The following is a 13,478-nucleotide window of genomic DNA, read 5'->3' as shown; positions in this document are numbered from 1 at the left end:
CCGTACTCACATCAGTTGGCTTGTGTATGTTTGTTTTAGAGAACCAAGCCTGCTAGCTGTGCATCTGACACTTGGTCACATGCACTGGTAATGTGAGTGTGCCTGCTGACATACAGTATACTGTTGCAAGAGTGCGCATGTGTGAGACAGATACTAACACAGAACATATGAACATAAAGGGAAGTGTTTGTCAGACTTACATGGCCTAAGGTATCAAAGATATAAACCGGCTCAGTATTCAGTATATAGTTATGTAACATCACAATGTATCCCAGTGTCACTGCATGAACTGATGATTCTAATCTAATTCTGTCACATTTTAAGGAAAAGGTACATTAACTAATTAGAGACACAATTAGCACAAAAAAAGCAGAACAACTACGCAAAGCATGTCTTCACAAGAGCAATATATCACCACAGGATGTCACATAAAAACCAAAAACCTCTGTGAGCACAAATATGGTGAGCTACACTGCATTTAGCTTTGCGGAGCTATTGCCATTAATCACTAGAGGAGGAGTGAATCCGATTTAGCATATCTGTTTAGAATAAGACTTTGACAATCATGTTGCCCTGTGATGTATGTGAGTGTGTGGAACTAGAATAAACCTGAACTGGGACTGAAATAAATCAGTGTTTGCCCACCTTTAGTTGCACTGCTGTGGCTTTGTGAGGCTCCATCCACTGCATCAAGAGTCTTTGGATTTTCAGTCATCTCATTCCCAACATGAGGTTCACTGTTGGATGCTTCATTGTTTGTAGAAAGTGGTTCTACTTCCAAGGCATTGACATCTGCACTATCTGAAAGTGGAGTGACACCTTGTGATGACGATACATTGATCTGATTCTCTGAGTGCCTTAATCCCTCGTCAGGTGACCTCACATCTGCTGTCATCTCTGAATTATCCTGTTTGGGCTGCTGTGGCGCCAATTGTACATCTCCACTGTTTTCAGCAGAGACCGCTGCAGATTTATCACTGGTCTCTGACGACTGATATTCTCCTTCAACCGGGCCAATCACTTCACTTTCCTCTGCAGCAGATGGACTGGGTTCAAATAAAACCCTACTGGTGACCTCTGATGCCAAATGCTCAATCCCTGCATTCAGTTCAGAGTCGGTGGCCTCTCCTATTTCACTTTCATCGACCTTCACCGTTGGAGCGTCCCCGCTCTCTGGCAATGCTGGACCTAACGACAGATCCTCTTTGGAAAGCTCTGGGGAGAGTTTCTCTCCTGTCCCCTCAGGATTCAAAGCCTCCATTGTCTGGAGGCTGGGTGACAGTTGTGATTCAGGCTCAGTGCCAGTCTGGCTGCGGTCTGTCACTGTCAGTGCACTGACAGTGCCCGGCTCTGAGGGGAGCCCTGCATCCACAGTCAGTGAGTGTTCATTGCTTTCACCAGGCTTTGAATCATTTGGTTCCTCCATCTTGATTCCTGTTGAGGACAGTTCTACTATCTTGATTTGGAGTAAGTCCTGATCCTCCATACTCGCATTGTCCTGAGTGGGGTGGAATATTTCTGTTGTGGAGCTTCCAACTGACCAGAAACTTCCATCATCGTCACTGGAGAGGCCGGGGGTCATCCCTGAATTAAGATCAGCATGTGTATTACTGGAGCTGGCCATCATTTCAGGTGACGGATCAGTCCGTATATATTTCAAGGAGTCACCAGCAGTCTGACAATCAGCTGTATTGTCAGGTTCGTCTAAAGGCAAACTGGTACTTTCAGTGCTGTGCCCAGAAGGTTCAGTTATGTCTTCACCATCTAGCTCTTTACCACTCGCTGTTCCTGTACAATTCCCAGAATGACAACCAGGTTCTGGAGCCAGGCCCCACTGCTGCTCTGTAGCGTAATCCCTACCAGCTGTTTCCTGGTTTTGTTTCAGGCTGTTTATGTCTGGTGGAGGTTCCCTCTCGTGGAGGCCTTCTATCAAGAGACGTGGAACAACCGATTCAGGCTCCTCGATTACATCACCGCAGTCTATCTGCGATGGGTTGGGGAGGGCCCCTGGGGTTGATACAGGGTCTGTTAACCCTGCACTCTGTGCCTTCTCCCCGTCTACAGAGAGTCCATCACAGAGCTCCTGGTTAAATGTCATCTCTTCTTTCCCAGCATTCTCTCCTTCTTGACAGCACTCCTTCATTTCAGAATCAGAGATGTCCTCTGACGATGGGGACTGGCCCATGACTAAAGTTTTCGTGTCTTCACTGGGTGTTATTAGATGTGTTGACTCTGAGTTGGTCTCCTCCTCCCTCCATGTAGCTGAGCTGTCCTCTGCTTCCTGGTCTGATCTTTCCTTTCCCTTCGTGGCCTCCTGTCCTTCCCGGATCACAGCCTCTCCTCTATCGGTTTCCGATGCCTGTTTATCACAGCCTGCTGGTGGTAGGATTCCCACAGTGAGACTCTCCCCTTCTACCTCACTCTGTGCTCCTTCACTCCTGTCACACAAACTCAAACTCTGGGTGAAAACAACAGGCTGCTCCCTTCCCTCCTCCTCTGTTTGCCAGTAATCTCTCCCAGTGTTTGAACTGAGACACACCCAGTCATCTGGGGGGCCGAGGCCATGCTCCTGGGGACGTACTTCAGATGTTGGAATACTCACAGACAAACTCCAGTCTGTCTCTGCGTTCCCACTCTCTCCATGTCCACAATCAACACTACTGCCGCTCTCCACTGAGCAGTTTTCTATCCAGCTCCCTCCTGTTGCTGTATCCAGGCCCTCTATTGCTGTAGCAGGCTGCTGTAGTCGCTCCAGACAGGTTATCTCTGTTTTGACACCATCACTACATTCAGCGGCTGTGTGCAGAGAATCAAACTGCAGCTCCAGTACAGAAACTCCCTGCAGAATATAGAAAACGAGGAGAAGAAATGTTAGCTTTTCCCTCAGAGAAACTTACAGAGCTGCTCTCTAGTTCTTATCAATCACCAACTCTGTGATTGCATAAGGTGTTCCACCGGTTATACAAACTGAGCTTGAAGGTTAAAAAAAATGAGGGCAGTGAAAAGACAAACAATCCAACAATGTTCAACAGCAGCAGAGCTCCTGGATGAAGCAAACGTCAGTAGAGATAGCGTGCTAAAAGGGCAGGGTGGAGTGACTCACCTTGGCATGGAGATGGCATATCAAGTGCAGCAGCTGCTCCACGCTCCTCTGAAGGGTCGGAGGGTCGTGGCCAGGGTGGATGCTCAGTGTCAGAGTGTGTGTGTTCAGCCTGGGGAGGTGGCAAACTACCCGGGCGTCTGTAGAGACCAGCTGGGGAGTCTCAGTCCCTTTGTCCGTCTCTGTGTCCGTCTCAGCCCTGCCGTGAAATAAACACTTAGATCATCTCGGCGGGTCTGTAGTGTGATTGGCTAACACGGCACAGAACTGCTTTCAACAGAAGGTTTTAACAGTGATGTCAGACGATCCACACTCCTCCTTTTCTTATGATAATCCACATGCACTGCTGTTTTTTTTCTCCAGAGTGGGAAAGGCCATTAGTCAAATACTGTGGTTGTTATGTTAGTCTATTCTAGCAGTTCAGCAGGTAATCAAGCAACCTATAGAAATCCTGTCAAGTGATAAAGTAGCTAGTAAATGTTAAAAAGGTCCAGACACTGTGGCCAGTCAACATACAAATGTTACTTTCCTTCCCAGTAGTAAAATACACCCTGCAACACCCCACTTGAAGACCACTCCTAGTCCATAAGCTTTCTGAGAAAACTTCCCTCCCCCTGCTGCATTCACTCTAAGTGTTGAAGGTAAAAGTATGTGCAGTGTTTTTCTTCATAAAGATAGTGCTGTGAAGGGGGGACACCTCCCAGTCAGGAAGATCTGTTTGCGTAATCCTGGGTGGATTGCTTTAGCTGCGAGGCCCGGCGGCTGAGGTCACCAGCCAGGCTGCGAGTGACTTCACTTTTCATGAGCGAAATGTAATTACCAACACATAAAGAGGGAGCTGTAAATTGTAAAGCAACTTCAGTGCATGCTTGGTAATGAGCGAGCTCACTAAGTGGTAGTTGTCTTTCAGCTTGTGGCATCTTCATTTTGAGTTAAGTGAAAACTATTCTGCAGCAGATAAGTAGAGTGTTTATAAGACATAAAAGGGGTCCATTTCCACTTTAAGCCGTGTCTCAGGCCATTTACCAAAAAGCTATGTTTTTCTCCACAGTTTAATATTTCACTATAAAGGGATGAGAAGAATTTGACTTTGCTAGTGACTCAGAACAAAGGCATTGTTACATTACAAAACACATAATGTGCATTGTACATCCTCTTGCCATTAAACTGTTTGGATTGAAGTAAAGTTACACATAGTGAGATGCTGTGGAGAGGTACTACAACAGGTCAGTACACACAGAAGTTGTAACCAAGACTTTTGGGTTGCAAATAGTTGCCCATCTCTCTGGATTGTCTTGGAACAATACTGGCAGCCCACAACTTTTCAATTTGCCCTCAACTATCTGGCTGCAGCTGAAAGTGCTAAGCTAAGCTGCAGTGGGCTTTGTGGTGATGTTCTTTGGATACTTCTATTGTTCCGTGAAGACAACAGACAAACAAGGTTGCCCTAAAGAGCCTGGAGGAACCACGCCCTCTGCCCTCTAATATATTGACATGAGACTGTTTGTACAGAGAGGAGGGCAATGTTCACTGAAACTCAAAGCTAGTATCACTGTCAAACACTGTGGACACATTGTTTTTTATATACATTTCTTTACTCGTATGTTGTACTGTTTTTGAATTATGCTGAAACTGTAAATCACTGCACTGAATAACTTTACTATTAATGTACAATTAAACAGCCTTTGATTGTCACTACAAGATGTCCTTAGTGCTTACTTGGTGAGGAGCTCGTGGAGGCGTTCGTGTCCTCGCAGGACTGCGACGGCGGAGGGGGTGTGGCCTTGTCTGTTGGCCAATCGCAGGGCTTCTCTTGCTCCAGGCTGCTGCAGCCAGAAGTGTGTAACCCGAAAAAGACCTCGACGTGCTGAGAAATGGAGCAGAGTCTCCTGAGGATTTAGGTCTGAGGAGGACACAGAGGACGATAAATACAGAAATAAGTACAGAAAGACTCAAACAAAAAAAGAAGACAGAAAAAGAGAAAGACAGAAGAGTGCAGCAGTCCAGGCAGCCAATATGTGGTGCAGTAGATGACATACCATCGCTTGCTGCACCTTGACAACACCACAGTGCCATCTAATTAAACCAGTACAGGGTCCACAGTGACCCAGTGAACAACAGACCTTTACACATTTACAGAGTGATAAAACCATAGCTTGTCTCTGTCTTCAAAAATGGATCAACACACGTATTTGTCAGCCGATACCGTCCCTTTTGCATTAAAGCTAACATGCCCATTTTTATTATTCATTTCCAGAATTTTTAAACTGGCCATTTCTGTGCACACAATATGTCAAGCTTTTGTATTTCCATAATACACTACTCATACTTCAGTCAGGGTGGAAAAGCCTCTGAGGCAGCATGTAATATGTGGTAATAAAACTATCATAGCAACAACAACAATGATGCATGTGACTAAATCAAACTACACCATTTTGAGCAACACCAAGTGCACCAGACTCCCATTTTTAATTAAAGTCCATTTTTGGCCCTGTATATCAATCGAACTCCTAATAACACCATCAAACACTGTAAGCCTCCCCTTTACACATCCACAAAGACAATAATGGAGATTCATGGACGCACATACAGACCATCTTTCTGCCAAAGCATCAGGTATGCAGAATGGCTCCCTTTATCATGAGTGGCTGCTGGTTATTCCACAGATCTTCTCATCTGAATCTGTGTAATTAAATCTCTCCATGCATTCACTGGGAAAAATGATTTAAAACATTTCTGGGTCTACAGGAGTTGCGCAGTCTTTTCTGTTAATATTAATATCTTTTACTGCTCGACCACTGGCAACTTTGTCAGTTTAAAAGGGCATCCTGAGAGAAGGAAGAGGCTTGTTTAAAAGAATGGAAAAGAGTCCTGGAGTTCAATACACGGTCATTTCACAATTAAAAAGGTGGAACGTACAGATCACTGGAGAGAAATAAAAACCTCATTAAGTTCAAACTGGTAAGTTAAAACACTAGACAACTGTACATGCGAGGTGATTCAAAATGGTGTGGTGTCTGAGAAATCTCCACTTCAGCGTCCAGATGTCTTTTAATGCAGAGTCAGTCACTGCACACAGAATGCTCATGTTTATCAAACCAGCTGGTCTGTGGTTATTCATCACAGCAGAAACTACAGGACTGAGAAAGATAAAATGTCTAGTATTGTTGCTGAGTCCAGATTTCCCTGGACAGTGTTTCTTCACTATTAGGAGGATTGTGTTTTACTCTTTAGCTTTCATTTGCCACAGCCTGTGAAGAGACGACTTTCTTCCTCCAGTGTCCATACACAAAACCAGATATTTATTTGAGCAAACAGGGAAAATAAACAAGACAAGCACTTCTATATTGCAACTCCTCTGTGATTTCTTCTAGGACTTTTTGCCTGTGCCATGTGCAAATTTCAACAGTAAGATAAAATCAGTTGGAAAAGAGTGGGAAAGAAACAGCTGAAAACTGCAACAGATCGGCGAAAAGGGGCAGAAAACACATTTTATGTTCTGTTATCAGCACCACAATAACCATTAGGCAGCATTTACAAAGCTGGTTGTGTCTGCTGATGAAAGGTTTCACTCCATTTACCGCGGGCCAGTCTGAACCAGCCTGCCCTGATGAATCTCAAGCTAATTGGTCAAATTTAATGCTCCACTTGGCCGAGATGGGCCAGACTGGAATGTGAGATGCCAAACAGCAGCAGGAAATGCTTTACTGCTGGGTTTGATGGCGCTTCCACAAAACTGGCTGCCATAACATCCATGACATTTTTGTACTATGGCATCTGGGAGGGTCAGCTGGGATATACATGTAGTTACAGCTATTTGCTGCAGTACAGGAATCATCAACATGAAGTGCCTTAACAGTATGTTGGGTCACCATGAGCTCCCAAAACAGCTTGACTGCTCCTTGGCAGGGATCCTAGATAGATGGCTGCTATTAGCGTCACTAACTATTCAGTGGTCAAATGTTTTTCCCACTTCTTGTCCAGTCAAATTACTCAACCTAAAAGAGGGAGCTGTAAATTGTCATCAATTAATTTGTCTATCATAGCTTTTTTAAACATGTCAGAAACAGAGAAAGAATCTCAAGACTATTCATTTTGCACCACCATGAGGTTGACCCTTTTGGTTTTTCGTGAAATGTCAACATTTGGATAGATTACGATGAAATTTAGTAAACAAATTTACACATGATCCCTTCAGGATGATTTATAATAATGCTGGTGATCACCCCACTTTTCATCTAGTGCCATCATCAGGTCGAAGTTTTAATTTGTCCAATACTTTGGTTTATGACAATGAATAAATAAATGCCTGCAAAACTAAATGACATTCCCTTGAGCCTGAGCTTTACTTTGTATTTAGTGGTAATTAGCAAATGTTAGCATAGTTGTCATTGTGAGCATGCTAGCATGATAACATTAGCATTTATAAAAAAGCACAGGTGTGCCCTAGTACAGCTACTAGCAGGACTTTGTAGCTGTGTTGATTAATGATGTAAACAATTAATAAATGATGAAAAACCACCAACCATCACATTTATGGTTAATGTTTTTTTATTGTAAAACTACCAACTAAGTTTCTTAAAAACACTATAGGTGCTATATGTCACACTTGAATACTGAGTGCACTCCATATTGCAAAGAAGGATAAATAGAGTTCAGGGGATTTCACCCTTTGTGTTTGTTAAGGCTGCAGATCACCACCATCAAGTCATTCACTGAAATGGTATTGATTGACAAACCATAGGTTACAGATCATTTGACAAAGAATGCTGCTATCTGATCAACACCATCCAATTAGTTGGGTGTTGTTTACCATTTTCAGTGACATGCACAGTTGTTGCACAATTTCCCAGAGGACAATAAATGGCTGGCTGCGGTGAGATCAGTGAGTGCTGCGTGTCCACAGTGTGAAGGATGGCTGAGATAAACCACGTGACCTCCACCTATAGCCTGCTGCTATCCATCATCATCTGACAGATCTGATAAATGGAGAGGAGAGTTGCAGTCCTCTTCCCTCCCCGCAGTTCACCGCAGCTGAGCGTCTTGTATTGAAGAGGTGACATATTGTGAAGCAGAGCCTATTAGAGCACACATCACTCACCGCAGCACGAAGCCGCCTTCCGCATCAACAACATGACAACTGACTTCAAAGGCTTGTGTGTGTGCATGTGTGTCCATTTGTAAAAAGCTGTAACGCTTTTCACAACAGAAACAGAGACCTTATCTAATTGGCAGGGAGTTCATTACTGAAAATTTGATTTGATGACTTTTCTTTTCAGGCTCCAAACCAATACTGAATAAAACATTTTAAGGAGTGTGTGGACTTTCAATCTCCACTATACACTAACGGAGTCTTCCTTTTTGTCAGAAATCCTGCTGGTTCTGTTGGTTTGGTCTAATATCCAAGTCTTAGTTAAACCATAAGCTATTATCTTAACAATAGCCAATAGCCGCACTTTAACTACTCCCAAAAGTCTTGTTCATGCTGCTTCACAGAGAGCAATTACCTCGCAGAGTTTATCATCCACATCAGCTCGTTTGGCTTCCTTTAACTGATTAAAGTCACCAGACTCAATGGCTGGAGAAAATTGGCACTTTAATTTTAATAAAAATGTTTGTTTGCACTGACATAGCTGTTTCTCACAACCCAAACTGATGTTGGGCCGGGCTGCAGCACAGAGATACTCTGCTCTGTTTACTACTAATACAGCTGTCAGATGAAAGTCCATACAGAGATGTGTTTTCATGTTCATGTCTTTCAGTTAATAGGAGCTACCAACTAAATACCACATTGACATCAGCCTTCTATTTTTAATTGCAGAGAGATGTGCACGGGCTCCATTATTTCCACTGAGTGTCAAGCAGTGCTTAATATAAGATCACAAGAAAATCTATTATTCAGTCATTTATCAGGTAAGAATGCCAAGACATGCTGGTTACAGCTTCACAAACGCTATGATTTGCTTATATGTCTGTAAAACCTGAAAAGGCTACTGCTCCAACTAAAGTTAGACTTTGATTTATAGTTCTACATTGGATTTCACAACTCTAGACGGATGTCTCATACATGATTCCGCTGTATTGTGTTTTAATTATATTCCCCACAGTAACTGTGCTTTCATTTTATTCAAAATGTGATATACAGTGACTGTGGGCTCTGCATGTACTTCTATAACCAGAGTGACAGTACATCCAGGTTACTTCTATTTCACTTTGCAGAAGCTCCATAGCTCCATAGCTATGCTGTAACCCCTTAACACACAACTATATATTTCCTTCAAATAAGGAATTCAAGACATCTCTTTGGCCTCAGGTAGCTTGTTACAACTAAGTGATTAGTCCTTGATTAGTTGATCAAACACATGATTGGTCATTAAAATATTGTATAAAATAAGCATAGCCTAAGTCTTTATGCCATGAATTGCACACATGTGGTAGGTGTGTTGACACACATTATACATGGGTCTAGCTTCAGTTTATGTGCCCTGCATTTTGGATAATTCAGTTTTTTTGACCCAGTGAGTCTTTTCCTACAACTATTAAGAGCCTATAGAAGAGAGTTCTGAGAGGCTTGCTGACAAAAAACAAACCAGGAACCGCTAAAGACAGGTAATCCGTGTACTCTGGGCCAATGGTGAGCCACTACCCAGCATATCTCCTGCTAGCGAGGTACTACGTTAGCTGGCACACATACACACACAGCACGCAACATACAGTTTACTGTTTCCATGTTCCAACATGCACCAATCATTAACAATGTCTCGTTGTTTTGATCAGTAACTGTAGCGTCCCTCTCGGGCCAAGTAGCACTAATGCTGCAACCTAATTCTGAGAGTGATCAATCTTATTAGTTTCGTTAATATCTAGTCAACATGTGACACATAGACAAACAGAGGTGTCATGTGTGTCATTATGTGCCATACAACTATAATTTGTCAGTGCGTTTCTGCATCAGTGCAGAGACATTCTGTCTCTGACTCTTGGACATTTTATTGTGTGAGGAAATTGCATGCTACAGAGAATCCAGTCTCACCAGTGCTGTTGGTTAGTTTGTTCCCCAGTAAACTCCATCCTGGAGGCAGCACAAGGTGGTGGAGGGCCAGCGCCAGGCTCTCATCCAGACGTTCACACTCCTGCAGGGGAATCTGACATTCATCCAGCAGCAGCGCCCCATCGAGGCCGTCAGCCCGGCCCGCCGTGCTCACCTGTGTGGTGGGTGATTACAAAGATGAGTCAAGTTTTACAGAGGAGGAGCTGAGGCTTAGTCTACTGGAAGCACTCGCTTTAAGATGCTCAGCATAAGAGCATTAACCAAATGCGTAAAACGCAAGATGTAAATGTAGGAAGACACATTCACATGCATCAGTATGAAGCTCAATTTGGGGCTGCGCTGTGTTGACAAAAACAAATTATATTCAGATTTAAAAAGTGAGAAAAAAATGTGAGTGTTCAAGACAGTTACATTATCTTGTCCTCCTCCTTGGCTAAGCAAATTCTATATTAAATTTCTAAGGGATGATAAATTGTGCAGAAAAGAATTCATTAATTGAATACCAAAGACTGTGAGACATCAAGCCTTGTCAGGGAAGACACAATAACATGGCAATCTTTTGTCTTACTGTCACTTTGCCCACATTGCTATGTCGCTTGTAACCAATGGTAACCACTTTTTTCCTCTTCTGTGACAAGCCTCAGTTTTTGCCTTCAGTTTTCACTTAGAAATGGAAATGACTAATCTAGTTGCTCACCAGGAACTGGGCCATGTCAAAAGCCAAATCCTGGACAAAGCTGAATCGATGCTCAGCCAATGGAGCCACGCGACCCAGACAGGGCTTTAGGTCCTCGGGGACCTCGAGGACACCTTGGCTGACTGAACACAAGGTGACCAACACCACCTCGCAGCAGTCATGAGCTGCAAGACGATACAAGGAGGGACACAGAAGGAAAGGGTAAAAAGAGAGAAGACAGGAGAGAGAGGGGGACGTCAGATTAAAGGTTGAATATACTGTAATTTTAAAACGTTTTTCACAATACAATGACAAATAAAGAGATTACATTCCATATTATCAGTCTGTGTGTGTCTATGTCCGGGCATAAGCAATTTGCTACGTCCCTGAGTTGTATGAGCATTGACCATTGTTAGCTAGTTGCGGCTAGTAAGGTGCGACATTAGCGACATTACAGTCCTAGCAACAACACAGTAAGCCGTAGAAAGTATAAAAACAAAAAAACTGTGATATTTGATGTGCGACAGTTGTGACCTGTGAAAAATTAGTTGTCGTTAGGAAGCAAAAGGGCTGAGAAGCAAAGTAGATACTAAACAGAGTGGATGCTAGCTAGTTACATACCTGCTAGCAGCGCTAGGTTAAGTAGCTATATGTTGTAATTGCTAATTGTCAAATTGTGGAGACTATTTTGGTGACAATAATATGTGAACGTCCGGCACTCCAGGAGAACCTTCACACTCTGCATCAACCGCCTCCCCAAGAAAAACGAGATTGGCTGAAGAAATCTAGTCGAAAGAGTCTGAGATTCTTTCAAAGACCAAATGTGTTTGCATAAGTTCAGCACCTCAGCCAGGTTTATACAGCAGAGGAAATGAAATAACCACACAACCACAACACAAAAAACAATTAACTAAAGACTACCAACAGTATATTTGTCATTTGACATCACAAAATTGTACAATAAGAACCAAACATTAACAATAATCAAACCTTGTGTTTCAATTCATCTCACTAATCTCAACCATTCAGCAGTCACAAATCATACTCGACCTACCAACTAATTATCAACACAACATGTTATCAGTTAAATGAATAACAACAAAGAGGACTGTGAGTCCACAATGTCAAAAACACAACTAACAGGGAATAAAGGCTCTGCATGGCTGCCTTGTAAATGCAGGCAGTGCTGACATGCCTGCTTCTAATATGCAGGGCATTACACAGCCTTCTGCATTCATTTACTGCCCAAATGCCAGATCGTACACTGTGGACAAGACTCCTTGTCATTCTACTCTCTAAATAAATCAACTCGAACTGACCCTTGACAGCACCCTCTGCATCTGGAACAAGATTCCCACCGTATCACACCCATTTCTTGAATACAACTTCATTTACAATTAGATCTCATTTACTCTGTGGGTTCAAATGCCTTGCTCAAGGGTATCTCAATCCAAGCTAAAGTACTGATTCAGTGTATCTGCAGCCATTTTCCCAGGCCACCTGGGGAATTCCCGCGACCTTCTGCTTGGTCCCAGGACCTGTCCCTCTGAGCTCTGTGTGTACTGATGGAGAGAGCAGTGAAGCAGAGCTAATCTGTTAGTAGAGAGTAACACCTCCTCCGACACCCCCCCCCCCCACACACACACACACACACATACACACATCAGACGGCTGATTCAGCCAAGCTCTTAACAAGATAACACAGTTTTACATGTTCCGCCTTCTTTTTTTCCCGCCTGGACCGCAGACACTTGAGGAAAACAATATCCTTTACAATTGCCCCTTCAGCTCGTGTGTTATGTCTTTCCCAAGATTTTGCTACCATCCATGTTTACTACAGCGTCAAAAGTATTTTGTTTTTGCCACCTGTTTTCAGTGCAGTGACCTTTGACCCTTGATTTCCGTGCTGTCTGTTGGTGCTCATTCACCTCACAGGAAGTGTCTCTGACTTTATAACTGGCTAAATACATTCAATTTTGCAAGTCCAATAAGTGGGAAGTGCTCCAAGAGGAGTGATGAATGAGCCAGGCTCTAGAAAAAGTTAAATGAGGTGATTTCTCTCTCTCCAAATCACAACATTAGTTTAAAAACGAGGACAGTGGTGGGAGATGATTAATTATTTATTATTTCGACTTTCTTCCACAGCTATAATAACTCCTGACTGCCCCATGCTTTCTGTGTGATGTGAGGGCAGAGTAACACCACCCCCCTCTTAAATACAATTACTACCTTGAAACAGTCTGTGACATTCTGGCATGCTTTAGCACCCCTTAATGTTAATTTTGGCTATATCACATGATGGCTATCAAAGATTAACCAAGACGGGAGATTGACTGCTTCCACTTTCTGTGATTATGATAACATTTCTATTTGTTATTTTATTCTAATTCTTTGATTATATTTTTTCTTTTTTTCCTTACAAACCTTTATTTAAACTTTATTTAAACTCTAGGGAACCACTGAGGTTGCCCTGCCAAGTTACAAACAAGTAAAAAAATAAATAGGACAAAACACAAATCATAATAAGGAAAAATCTGCTAAAACAGTTGAAGCAGGGAGGTGCTTGGTTTTAAATTGCCCATAGGTTAGTAGAGCATTGATTTTTAGAGTGTGGTGAAGATCATTCCATTCAAATAAAAGGCTGACTTTCC

General features: G+C 42.9%; 1 protein-coding gene across 1 annotated transcript in view; it reads right to left on the bottom strand.

The window, feature by feature from the left end:
* Window positions 1–13,478, bottom strand: part of LOC139282448 (A-kinase anchor protein 13) — a 74,679-nt gene that overhangs the window by 54,032 nt on the left and 7,169 nt on the right. Inside the window, exons 3-7 of the mRNA XM_070902172.1 lie at window positions 10,849–11,012; window positions 10,134–10,305; window positions 4,820–5,003; window positions 3,104–3,299; window positions 646–2,839 (exon numbers count right to left, since the gene is read on the bottom strand). Coding sequence (XP_070758273.1) covers window positions 646–2,839; window positions 3,104–3,299; window positions 4,820–5,003; window positions 10,134–10,305; window positions 10,849–11,012 — 2,910 coding nt within the window. The remainder of the gene's footprint in view (window positions 1–645; window positions 2,840–3,103; window positions 3,300–4,819; window positions 5,004–10,133; window positions 10,306–10,848; window positions 11,013–13,478) is intronic.

The sequence above is a fragment of the Enoplosus armatus genome, chromosome 1, assembly GCF_043641665.1.
Source record: "Enoplosus armatus isolate fEnoArm2 chromosome 1, fEnoArm2.hap1, whole genome shotgun sequence".
NCBI lineage: Eukaryota > Metazoa > Chordata > Actinopteri > Centrarchiformes > Enoplosidae > Enoplosus > Enoplosus armatus.
This window is presented reverse-complemented; position numbering and strand designations above follow the sequence as displayed.